This window comes from Pseudonaja textilis, unplaced genomic scaffold (genome assembly GCF_049901715.1).
Source record: "Pseudonaja textilis isolate UNSWEBS1 unplaced genomic scaffold, rPseTex1.2 PTEXCTG65, whole genome shotgun sequence".
NCBI classification, from domain to species: Eukaryota; Metazoa; Chordata; class Lepidosauria; order Squamata; family Elapidae; genus Pseudonaja; species Pseudonaja textilis.
The window spans coordinates 51,324-64,826 of NW_028262829.1; the positions used below are offsets into that span (position 1 = coordinate 51,324).

The 13,503-nt window shown below is 43.8% G+C and overlaps 1 protein-coding gene across 3 annotated transcripts in view; it reads left to right on the plus strand.

Moving 5' to 3' along the window:
- The window catches only part of LOC148123777 (cytochrome P450 2J4-like), a 32,297-nt gene extending 25,300 nt beyond the window's left edge, over positions 1 to 6,997 (plus strand). For 2 of the 3 annotated variants that reach the window (XM_087918823.1, XM_087918824.1), the window contains exons 8-9: positions 2,972 to 3,113; positions 5,882 to 6,997. In XM_087918823.1, coding sequence (XP_087774949.1) covers positions 2,972 to 3,113; positions 5,882 to 6,072 — 333 coding nt within the window. In that variant the 3' untranslated portion in view covers positions 6,073 to 6,997. Of the gene's footprint in view, positions 1 to 2,971; positions 3,114 to 4,005; positions 5,164 to 5,881 lie in introns of those variants that run through there. The other variant, XM_087918825.1, reaches the window with a different exon arrangement.
- Positions 6,998 to 13,503: the final 6,506 nt, after the last annotated feature.

Genomic DNA, 13,503 nt, shown 5'->3' on the forward strand with positions numbered 1-13,503 from the left:
TCTCTTGCTCTATGTCTCTTGTCTCTTTGTGTGTGTGTGTCTGTCTGTCTGTCTCTCTGTCTGTCTATTTCTCTGTGTATGTGTGTGTCTGTCTCTCTTGTCTCTCTCTCTCTCTCTCCAGGGGTGAGTGGGGTACGGTCGCATTGTGGCTCCATATTCTTTTTTTTTTTGAAAATTTTATTGATTTTTTTAAAAAACAAACATAAACAAACAAAACATAGAACATAAAAACATAAAACATCTTTTTTGAAAGCAGCCTGATCCTGGGTTTCATCTCTTCGTGCAGACACAAATTCAAATTCATGCTCATTTTTATATTCCTTTCCATATTTTATTACCATTCTACATTTTCTATATAACTTCTCCCCTCTTTCAACTTTCTTAATTTTATTTTATTTATTTCATCTCAATTCAAATCATCATACTTACATTCTTTGTCTGTCCTGTTTCAGCTGTCTATTATCTTTTCTCACTAAGCAAAATTTCTCCTGTGATCACTGATTGGAGTATGACGCCTTTATATCTTTCCCCTAAAATTATAACACTTAATATAATACATAACTTCTTTTCGGATTCTGCTTGGTACATTCTAAAACTATACAATGTATTTTAAGAAAAGAAAAAATTATAAATATATAACATAATTAAAACAACAATCCATACCAATTCTATCATTAATATTAATATTCATTTAAATCTTGAACATTTTACACATTACTTTTCAAATAAGTATCATACTTCTATGGAAACACTTATAAACTTTCCATAATTACTTCCCTCCCACTTCACTTATATTTTATAAAATGTTGAGTAGTTAAAATGTTTCCATTCCTTCCTAGTTCAATTCTCTCATTTATTTCATTTCATTTATTTTGTTCACAAAAGTTTCACTAAATTACACTAACTATTTTATTCCACTTTTTAATCATATGTTATTTCCAATTTTCTAACATTATTTCTATTACAAATATAACAATACAATCTTATGTACTTTTACAGAATCCCTTTTTCGGTTAAATTTTCACCCATTGTCTCTGAATAAATCCTGTTTCTTTACATCTTGCTCCAGACCTTTGTAACTTCTCTTCCCTTCCTTCTTCCCTTTCCTCTCTCTCCCCTTTTTACCCCCCTGTCTCTCCACCTCCATTTCCCTCTTCTGTATTCCCCTTTTCTGTTCCTTTCCAACATTATATCCCCTTTTCACACTATTTTTCCCTTTTTTCGCTGTTTATTTAGGTCTTAGATTCTCCATTCTCTTTCCCCCCCTTTCCCTTTTCTTCCCCAGATAGAATTACTTGTTCATTAAAAATGGCTTCTTCTTTGTCCCAATCTTCTTCTTGTGCAGTCTTTTCTTGTTTCTTGTAGATACCAATCGCCATTTCTAAGAGTTGAAAAATTGAACCAAAGGAGCCTTTCCCTTCTTGTTCCTCTTCTTCATATTTTTTAAATTTGTTTTTCAGTTCATCCAGTTCATCCAGAGGTGATGCCATTGCAGAGGGTTTTTTTTAAACAACCACCCAATTGTTTTTAGTCATTCAAATATGATTTCCAAAAGTCCCAAAGTCACCAAACAATCCAAATACACACAAGCTGTTTCTTTTAACACTTTCTTCATTGTTCACTTTCTCTTCTTGGGGTTACTATTTAGTTGCAAAGATCCAGTTAAAACGTATCCTTTAGAAGTCTTGTTAAGATTTAACTTTAAATTCTTTTGAATTCCAAGCAGTCTCCTCCTTCCAAGTACTGCTCTTATTCTTTTCCTCTCCCTTCCCACTTATAGCAAAAAAAGAGTTTTTTAGTGTTCAGAAATCTTTATTGTCCCTTTGGCATTTAATTATTTTTCCAGTTTAATTACCTGTTGGTGCCAAAGTGGATTTTTCTGATTTCTTTATTCAGATCTTCTCATTGTCAGCATGAGGAAGGAGAGTGAAGAAAAAAAAAAAACTTTCCCTTTTTACTTTCGTTTGCTGCTTCCGACTCTTCTTTGGGAGCGATGTACCTTTTGCAAAATTTAAATTCCAGGGTACCTTAGTTGTTACTTTTTGTCCCGGTCAGCCAAAAACTTTCACTTCTTAACTTCCTCCTGCACTTTCTTTTCCTGCTGAGTGCTTCTTTTAGGCAGCCATTTCTGACCGCCGCTCTTACCGCCTTTGGGAAAGGGAGTTTAGCCAGCTGAGGAGGAGAGATGCAGCTCCCTTCGACCTTGCTGGGTCTCCCCGTCTTCACCACTTCTATGGGGTGGCTTAGCCCCGAAGCCAGCTGGCTCGGGGTACTCCAGCGGCGAGCCCAGGCAGAAACCACGCATGATCGTGGATTCCTGCCTGCTGCCGAAGGCCTGCAAACTGCAAGTCCGTGGCTCCATATTCTAATGGGCTCCAGAAGGAGGAGGGGTCCCCATTTTCCCCAATGTGAAGCACACTAAATTTTACTGTGCTGCGCAGGGCACTGTGAGAGGAGCAGGCAGCCCACGGATGCGGCAACAGCAGCGGCTTTGACCACGACCGGGTCAGGCCAGTGTCTCAGGGCAGAGAGCAGGTTGCATGTCTCCTTGAGCAACCAAGGCACTCCAGCACCAAAAAGGGCCGGAAGAAGCACCCACAAGACACAGCAAGAGATTAGGCACTGGAGAATCATCCCCTCCATTTCTCTCCACCACAGTGCTTCCTGCTCACGGCTTACAACTCCGAGCCTGGCAAGAGGCGAGGGCTGCCTTGAGTGCAAATGTACTGGAGCGAGTCTCCATCCTCACAGTCACCTTACCTTTTCAGGCCAGACGAGGAGTGACGGGGAGGGGAGGGGCCAGCCAGTAGTGGGATCAGCCTGGTTCAGTTCTGGAGCTGCAGCAGGGGGGTGAAAGAGCAGCATGCAGATCCAGAGCCACAGGTTGCCGACCCCTGGCCTAAGAGAAGTGTAATGGTAGTCAAAAGCTAAAATTGAGTTGCCTAAGCCTTGTCAATTGTCTTCCCTACAGGATACTTTCATCATTGCAGATTTCCATTCAGTTCTTCTGGATCCCAAGCAATGGGAGAGTCCTGAAGAATTCAATCCAAACCATTTTTTGGACAAAGAGGGAAATTTTAGGAAGAGAGAAGAATTTCTGCCATTTGGAGCAGGTAAACGCCGAATCATTTCTCTAGTGGTTAGAAAGAGGATTGAGGAGAAAGTGGTAGGATCAGTGGTGGGATTCAAGAAGTTTTACCACCAGTTCAGTGGGCGGGACTCAGTGCGTGCACTCGGTGCATGTGCACACACTTTGGTGCGCATGCACGACAAACGCCCACTTTGCACAGGCGTAGAGGTGTTCTAACTCACCTCCTGCAAGCCGGCACTCTCCCGGTCGCTTCAGCAGCTGTCACACAGCACTCTGCTAGGCCACGCAAAGCAGCTGTGCTTCAAAAGCAGGGGATAAAGGTGAGTATGGGAGCCCGGGCAGACAGGTGGGCCCAACAGCAAAGTGGTGGAGAGAACCAGTTTGGTCTCCACTGCTCATTGCCGCTACCAGCTCGGCAGAACCAGGCAAAACCAGGGATGGGATGCTACCGGTTCTGCCCAGCTCTGAAGAGCAGCAGGCATAGAATCGGTTCTGTGTTTGCTGCTATTTGGCTCACCTGCCTGCCTGGGCTCTTACCTGTCTTTTATGTTTTTTCAACCTGAGCTGCTTTGCATGGCACAGCTGAGGTTGAAAAAGCAGGAAAAAAGAGGCTTTCCAAACGCTGCTCACCTGCACGCAGCGCTTTTCAGCTGTCCTGGCGGCACAGCTACAGGTTTGTTTACACACACATGCAGCACGTGTCTGGTGTGCATGTGCAGGAAGCAAAACATAGGCACCAAACCGGTAGTAACACCGGTTGAATCCCACCACTGGGCAGAACTGGTAGAATACTACTACTGGGCGGGACATCCTTGATTGGGCCTCCTGCAGCCTTGAAAGGGAAAATCTGGGACCGGGTTTGGATCGATTCCTTTTCTGCTCTTTTGAAATCCAGTTTCTGACCTCTCTGTTAGAGCAAATGGGATCTCAGGCAATGCCCTTCTCTTGGAGAAAGGGAATCTTCCAGCATAACAGTCTAAAGCAAGCATGTCCAACCCATGGCCTATGGTCCATGTAAGGCCCTGGACAACCATTAATGTGGCCCCACAATATTGTAATAAAAAACATAAAAAACAAAGTTTACTCTTTGTATATATTAACTACAGCTAGTCCTCGACTTACAACGGTTCATTTAGTGACTGTTCAAAGTTACAATGGCACTGAAAAAAAAGGACTTATGAGCAGTTTTCACACTTACGACCGATGCAGCATCCCTCAGGATCACGTGATTTACATTCAAATGCTTGACAAGTGGTTCACATTTATGACGGTCACAGTAGTCCCAGAGTCATGTGATTCGCATCTGTGACCTTCTGAGAAGCAAAGTCAATGGGGAAACCGGATTCACTTAACATCCGTGTTACTAATTTTAAGAACTGCAGTCATTCACTTAACAAATTGTGGTGAGAAAAGTCATAAAATGGGACACTTTTCTCACTTAACAACCTAAATTTTGGGCTCAATTGTGGTCATACGTTGAGGGCTACCTGTATATTATATATTTATTATATCTGGCAAGACAAGAACAATTCTTCACTCAAAAGCTAAAATATTGGACATACCTTGACGGTTTTTTGTCCAGTACCAAAGTCAAGAATTGAACAACCTACAATTAAAGCCTGATTTTTGCCGTGTTATTTTTTTTTAATTGATTTTTTTCAATTGAAGAGTGAACAGTCCAGCAAATAAATGGATTTTCAGGTTTATTATTAGCTCAAGGAAAAAGATTGAAAAGCATCATATAACCCCTTGTCTGAAACGGTATGGGGTCTCCAGTGTCATGCCCCCCGTCGGAATCTGAATCCGAGGAGGAAAATGAACAGCTGACAGGGAGTGGGAGTGTAGCTCTGTTGGTTGTGGAAGCAACTGGGGAAGGGCAAAATCCAGTTGGGCAGAGCAGGGGAGAGGTAGAACAAGGGAGAGGGAATTCAGAGGAAGACCCAGGCCCACCCTTTCTTCATCCTAGGGCACGCAGGGAGGAACAGAGAAGAGAGCAATGTGGGTTGCATGGCTTACAGGGGAGGAAAGGGTCCTGATTCCCTTCACAAGGCACATCTGGGGAGGGAGCTTAAAGGAGAAGCAGTTTGGAAGAGGCATTTGGTTCATTTGTCTGAAAAGTTTTCTGTTTATAATCTTTTGGACTGGAAAGGCTGTTGCAGGTTCCTGGGAGAGTTTTTCTCCAGACCGGATTGTAACTGAGATATTGGGGAGAAAGTTGGAGCTAATAAAGAAACCCCTACTTATTATTCTGGCTGGGTTCCCTTTGTGCCACGTCCTAGGTCATCACATCCTGCTTCAACAGGGGTTGTACTAGAAGACATCCAACGCCTCTTCCAACTCTGTTATTCTGTGATAAAAATAACAAACAACCAAGCAAGATAATTCACAAATCCCTTATAGTCTGTCAGTAGCTCCTTGATATCTATGGAAAGCCCCAATCATTCAGGTCATAGTTGTCCCAGAGGTGCTTTTTTTTTTCTTAAGAGGCAACTTAAACCATCTTTCCAAACAGCCTCCATGTTTCTGGGGGTTGTTCTCCTGGCTTGGAACTGAACCAGATGGATATTTCTTCCCACAGAAATTTAAGCTGATTCACAGTTGAGGAAATTGGCACCAGAAAAGAGAATCTTTGGGATTTCCCAAAATGCGAAAGCACAAAGCAATTATTGGCTTCCTCCCTCCAGGTCCATCTTGGATTGATTGATTTATTTTGGTCTTCCGTATCTTTGTCCTTGATCGATGTCTCTCAGTGATTGTTCCCTTTCTGTTTTTGTAATATTTCCTTTGCAGGAGCTCGTGTCTGTTTGGGGGAAAACTTAGTCAGAACTGTGTCTTTCCTTTTGCTAACCAACCTGCTGAGAAGTTTCAAACTTCAGCTGCCAGAAGGAGTGAAAGAACTCAACCAGGAAGTGGTAGTAGGAATCACCTTACATCCTCAACATTTTAAACTCTGTGCCATTCCTCGTTGCCGGCCATCCTAAAATAGGTTTATATGAATATAGGGGCAAAGATATCACCAATGTGGCTTTTAAAATTATTTCTTGGTCATTCTTCTTCCTTTCATGGGATATTCTGCCTTAACTTGCTCCCTTCATAAGTCCTAAAGCAGTGCTTTTCAACCTGCGTCATTTTAAGGAGGATGGACTTCTGTTCCTAGAATTCCACATTGCTGGCTGGGGTATTCTGGGAATTGAAATTGTGGGAAGCCAGCCCCACCACCCCCGAAGAATGAAATATTTTGGAAAATATTTTTTAAAAAGGCAGAATATTATATTTCCCTAAAGGAGAAATGGAGAAACATGTTTTTTAGAGGCAGAAAGCATCTCCCACTTTCCTTAATAGCCCACAACAGATGTCAGCACAAGAGGTAAAGAGCTTATTGAAGATAACTATCTAGATAGCTGTATTCATAAGCAAAGCAAATACTGCAGGCAGAAATCCATTCAAGACAGGATATTTTGAAACTCCTTGCAGCAAAGTCTGAAGAGTAGGATTAGAAGGAGCCCCTCACCCAAGAGCCAACACAGGACAAAGCCATTAAGCCACAATAAGAATTGCCCAAAACCCTTTCAGAATACAAGCCCCTTCATTGCACCATCCCACAGCAGTCCAAACTTCAAACCTGGGAGCTCAGATAAACAATAAGCCAGAGGTCGACCAGATTAGCTCAGACAAACACCTAGGATTTGCATTTCCTCTTTTGCCTATAGAGCCAGGTATGACCCCTACATGACCCCATAGGAATCTGACAACAGTCAATAGAATACAGGTTCTTCAACAGGAACTTCAAGTGCAAAGCCCAAGAGACGGTATAAATACCCCTCATTCTCAACTCCATGAGGTCGGCTGTCCCAGAACGAGAAACCCATGTGATTCTGCTTCATCATTAAACCATCTTTCAAATCAGCCTCCATGTTTCCTATCTCTTTCTCCCAGCTTGGAACTGAACCAGATGAATATTCGTTCCGAAAAAGTCTACACATTTAAAAGTGGCAAAGTTGAAAAACACTTTCCTAAATGGTTTTTCGGTTTGTCTGAAATCAAATCTATTATGCAACACTTGCTTGTTGTTGTTTCCAGGGGGTGAATTTGGTCAGAAGAAGGAAGTGGGGCAGTTTTGATAGGAGGTATCAAAGATGGAAGGATTATATCCCAGGGGATAGCAAAGGGTCAGCAGAGTGATTGACCCATGTAATCAAAGCCCTACTTTAAGTGCAGGATAGTTATGTGATCAAATCCCTACTTAGTTTTATGTGGATTATGCATGAAACATGTCTAAAAAACAATGCATGAAATATGTCTAATCAAGGAAAAGGCAACCTGGCATTGAGGAGAAACTTTCTAACAGTGAGGACAATTAACCAGTGGAACAGCTTCCCTACAGCAGTTGGTGCTACATCACGGGAGGCTTTTAAGAATAGATTGGACAGCCACTTGTCTGAAATGATATAAGGTCTCCTGCTTGAGTAGGGGGCTGGACTAGAAGACCTCCAAGGTCCCTTCCAGCTTTATTCCGATTGAAAGTAAAGGGTTCCCTTTGGGCCTTTTTGATCACCCCTGCGGAGGCTCCCAGTTGTAAGAAGAAGCAAACAATGACAAATTGTGATAGGGAGGGTATCTTTTTCTGTTTGTACACTGTTTAGAGACGTAAATTGTGTGATTGGTGGCTATCTAAATATGACTTTTTAAAAAAATAATAGCATAAAATACAACAAGATAACCTAAAATAGTAAAAAAAACAATCATTTCTTCAAGAAAGAAATAATCCTAAAGTGGAAAAAAAAGATGTGTTTTGATGAGAAAAAATGAAAACTTGACAACCTGGTTTGTGGTGGGAGGGGGGAACTTTCTATAATAACGTCAGTTCTTCCATGTTGGTTACGCTTTGCTAAGCTTGCTGGCATCGGGAGGGGGACAGAGGGATTGGGGGAAGTTGTTCAGGAGGAAACTAGAAGGATGTAAAGGGGGAGGAATGGGCATTGACAAGAACCAGAGGTGTGAAACAGGACTAATCTATCTGCCCCAAGGACGCCTGGCTTGGGATAGAATCAGAGGTGGTATTCAGCAGGTTCTGACCAGTTCTGGAAAACCGGTAGCAGAAATTTTGAGTAGTTCAGAGAACCGGTAGCCGAAATTTTGAATAGTTCAGAGAACCGGTAGTAGAAATTTTGAGTAGTTCAGAGAACCGGTAGTGGAATTTTTGAGTAGTCCAGAACACCGGTAGTGGAAATATTAAGTAGTTCATGTTGTATATAGACATTTGCATACTCGTAATACTACGTTCCGATTGGACAATCACTACCACCTAGTGATTGGTGGTTAACAACAGATTGGCCGCCTAAATGCCGGGAGGTTTAAAATAATGCTATTGGTTGCGAGCCGCGAGCAGCCGCTATAAAAGAGGCTGCTGCGGCTCAAGTTTAGTTGAAGTTACTGACAGTTGAATAAAGAGCTGAACTCAACTCCGGTCTCAAGTCTACTTTGTTCTGGCGATAGAACACTGGCGACAAAGATGGGATCAAGGGGAGAAAGACCGTAAGCACATGGCAACGAAAGCCAAGAAATCAGTGAGATGGCTGGCAACAACTCACCACCCGCACCGTTCAACCCAGCTGAAGAAGACTGGGAATCATATGTTGACAGGTTCCTGATGTTCCTGGAAAGCAACAAAGTACAAGAAATCACTAACCTAACTAAGAGGAAGAGAGCCGTATTCCTGATGCATTGTGGTCTGACCATTGGCGAGACCGCATGATGTCAAACAGATGGTATGGCCGGACCTGAAACGGATGCTGAGAGCCCACTACGCGCCTGTTGTGTCCAACCTCATTCGAAGAAACAAATTTTATAAACGGGATCAACGAGAAGATGAGAGTATTGGGGATTTCGTAGCAGCACTAAGGGATATTGGAGAAGCATGCGAATTCCTCAACATGGACGAAGCCATGAGAGATTGCGTGGCCCTCGGATTGAGAGATGCTACCCTGCAGAGCAAACTACTAAATTGACCCAACATTACTGTAAATGAAACCATCACTGAGGCAACCGCAGCTGAAGCAGCGAAAAAAATCTGCGGCTAAAATGAAACAAATGAATACGTCCAACAGCCCAAGCCAGAGCAGAGAAAAGAAAACAGAAGGTACCTAGAAACATACTACCTCAACCACCCACCATGAAGACATTCAGTCATCAACCAACTCTGAGGACAAAGACGAAGAAGTACATAGGCTCCAGTCAGAACGGAACTGGTGAGAAAAAAGAGGAAGGAAACCTGATTTTCAGTGTGCCGGATGCGGAGGAAATCACCCATGTTCTGAGTGCCGTTTTTTGGACGCCATCTGCAGACACTGCGAAAAATGGGGGCACATTGCAAGGGTCTGCCAAAACAAAAAGAGCTATAGTCCAAAAAGACGATGCAGTGCCTCCCCCACCCCCGAACTAAGGAGAAGCAAACCGGAAGTTGATGGAGCTGGGAAAATAGAAGTCAACGGCTCAACAAGAAGGAAGAAACACACCAGACAATTATCATTGGGAATGCCAGAGCAACTGATGCTAAGAAGGTTCGAATAAATGTCAAAATAGAGGGAGAGCCATGTGAAATGGAAGTGGACTCCGGCTCGTATCTGTCAATGGTGTCATGGAACACAATAAAAAGCTTGATACCAGACATACGACAAAAAGAACTCGAAGAGCAAAGCCTGACATTAAAAGACTACCAAGGAAACAAGATTCCAGTAGTTGGACTGGGACATTTCAAGGTAAAATTCAAGAAACACACTGAAGTTCTCCCATTGACCATCGTCGACCGAGACTGCCCCAGCCTGCTTGGTTTAGAATGGTTCGCGCCTTTGGGGATCAAAGTGACAGGAATCAACAGCATCACCGAGACAGACTAGGAAGAAAGCCTGATGAAGGAGTTCCAGGATGTATTCGACGGGACACTAGGCAAGTACCATGGGACCCCTATCTCATTTAGCCTAAACCCGAACATAGCCCCCATCCGGCTAAAGGCCAGATGCGTCCCCTTTGCGTTAAAGCCAAAAATCGATGAACAGCTGAACAAACTCATCGCACAAGGGGTGCTAGAGCCAATCGACCATGCAAGATGGGAAACCCCAATTGTGACTCCTGTGAAACCAGATGGGTCCGTCCCCGGCCCACTGGTTGGTGACCACTGATCTAATCCAACCAGGGATGGGCTGCTGGGGGTTTGCAGGGGTTTGGGATATCCTCTAGCTAAGATTCTGTGCACTTCGCAGAACCCCCAAATCCAACTCCTGGATGGCCTCGCCCACCCCACCCACCCCTTCCCTCCCCGGAGTCCCCACATGGCCTGTTTTGGATTCAGGTAAGTGCAGGGTGCACACAGAGGCTCAGAGAAGGTGAAAAATGGGCCTCCCGGAAGTTTGGGAAGGCCGGAAACAGCCTCCAGAACACGGGGGAGGCCATTTTCGCCCTTCCAGAGGTCCAAGAGAAACCTCCAAACAGGGGTGGGTTCAAAAATTTTAACAACCAATTCTGTGGGCATGGCTTAGTTGGTGGGCGTGGCTTGGTGGTCATGTTATTGGCTGGGCATGGCCAAATCAGTATCACTCACATCGAGGCACGCATCTCCTCACCTGGCCTCTCATGACTGTGGGGAAGCTGCAACAGTTGTAAGTGTGAAAAATTGTCATAAGTCACTTTTTTCAGTGCCATTGTAACTTTGAATGGTCACTCCACACAAGCAAAGTACCAGCAAAGGAGGGGAAAAAACCTCTAGAGACATTCCTGAGACAGGAAGTCTAGTGCTGCCAAGAATGTAATAAGGGTTAACGGAGAGACAGTTTCTGTAAGCAACACCAGAATGTTTCCTTCCTGCCTTCCTTACAGGATTAGGCCAGTAATTTCTTCTAACAACCGGTTCTCCAAACTGATTAGAATGTTAACATCCGGTTCTAGCGAATAGGTGCGAACTGGTAGAATCCCACCCCTGCTCCAAACCCTGAGGAAGGGGAAAAATGACCCTCCCAGAAGTTTCGTAAGTCCAGAAATGGGCTGCACAGGAAAACGGAGCTGGAAAACAGGTTAGTGGGGTGGAGAGGGAATGAGATTTTGAAGTAACCTGCCCCAGGAGTGAGGTGGGAATGGAGATTTTATAGTATCCTTCCTCCGCCACACCCACCAAGCCACGTCCACCAACCCACGCCAAACCCACCAAGCCACGCCCACAGAACTGTTATTAAAAAAATTTGAATCCCACCACTGCGTCTATCACCTAAACATGTTTGCTGTTCTTCTGTAAGGTTTTTCGAGTGCAGCTCAGAATCTGATGAATGAGGCTACTGATAGTCAGCTTTTATTTTTGGCCAAAGCAAAAAACTGGACGACCTTTTTGTCTCTCACTTTAAACAGAGCAGGCAAGAGAGAAAAGCAGGTGCCCCCGTGCTAATTTTTTCTTTTTCTCTTTATAGTCCATGCAGCTTGCAAAGATCGTCATTGCTATAGAAACATTATTTCATATCACGCAAATCTCATGCAATTTTCTCAGCGCTTCTACAAACGAAGGAACCTTAGATTGGAAAGAGATACATTTTATCCCAAAGCTTTCTCTGCATTAAGTTGCAGAGAAAGCACATTTTAAGTTACTTACAGCAGACAAGTCGAATCCACATTTTGTGTTTCACAAAATGAGGTTATTTTAGGCTAAGCTTGGCAATCTGCCTGGAACATTTATCTTTGCAGTTATAGCACATCAGGTTACAATGGAGCTCAGCTCAGCTCAGCTGGGAATCAAGGCTTGAGTCAGGCACACTCTGTGTATGCTCTAATAACCCTTTCCCTTCTCTGTAAGTTGCGCAATACAGCCTGGTACTTTCCCTGAAATTAAAGTTGTCTGCAGTGTGCCTACATTCCCAGATACTATAAATTATTTCCTATTGTGGAAGGTTTATTTCCCAGGTTTTGCCACAGTCATCCTGTGGGGGTGTGACATTGTGTTGCCTGTCACTGCTTTACTGCTTTTACAAATGAAGACAAATCTACGTGTCCCAGGATAATGTTGTAGGATCCAATCCTGGTTGGTGTTTTGACCCAAGTCTCGTTCAAATCAAATAAACACAAAGTATATATAAAAGCAAACCTTTTTAAAGTGTCTCTGTGAATTCTGTTCATTCACAGCAAAGTCTCATTAAAACTAATTGTCCCAGGCAAGAACGAGCCCTTTCAAGGTTGTGAAAGGTTGCCAAGAACACAAGATTAATTGCAGGGAAATATCCAAAACCAAAAATCTCCGAAAACAAATCAGAATAGAAAGGACTTCCACAAGAACTTGGAGTTGAAAGAACTTCTTTGCTTCCTGCAAAGAACCCAACCCCTGAGGGCTGGCTTTTATTCCTTATGGGAAGGGACATCACCTTACAGCCTTACTCCTGAGTCGCCTGTGCTGCTGCAGCTGTTCTTTCCTTTGAGTAGCCCTGTGCACACATGCACTGGCCACAGGTTCCTCGGGGTCCTCTGCACCACTGCTGCCAGACTCCACAAGCTCCGAAAACAGCACCCCACTCTCTGATATCCTGTCCTCATCTCTGCATCACACACAGGCCCTTCATCTGTCCGAGACCTCAGCCGTCCACACCTGCTGCCGGCGAACCACAACAGTTGGTCACTGGGACCAGAGGTTTAGCCTTCCGAGATTTTGGACTCATGCTGGGTCCCAGGGAACATCTTTCTAGCAGAGTGTGTGTTGTTCTGTGTGTGGTACTTATATGGTGCCTGCTGTATGTGGCTTTTTAGATGTTGATTGGAGGTGTTGATGGATGGCTATTAGGTCGTTGGCTGTCGTTTGTGCTGCTCAGTCCCTGAGATCCAAAAGTTTGTCAACCCCTGCTCTAGGGCACTTCCCTGCACTAATTCTCCATACAGTAGGTCTTTCAGAGTTTGACCATCAGCCATCCTTACAACATGCGTAGACGTCGCTGTTTCAATAGTGTATGGAGCAGTGGTTAGAGTGCAGTACTGCAAGCTACTTCTGCAGCCAGCTGCCTACAATTTGGCAATTCAAATCCTACCAAGCTCAAGGTTGACTCAGCCTTCCATCCTTCCTAGGTGGGTAAAATGAGGAGCCAAATTGTTGGGGGCAATATACTAACTCTGTAAAACACTTAGAGAGGGCTGTAAAGCACTATAAACTGGTATATAAGTCTAAGTGCTATTGCTATATATATATACTAGAAATTCTAGCACATTCCAAGACTGCACCATTTGGAACTTTGTCATGCCAGGTGCTGCCAAGAATACATCAGAGACGGGGCGGAGCTGGCGTCGCAACAATACAGCATGCGATCTTGGAGGTCTGAGATCACTGCCAATATCTTTGCTCCTGGACGGTCCAATCAGATCTAAACCGTCCCAAAGAGATGGTGAATTTAAAG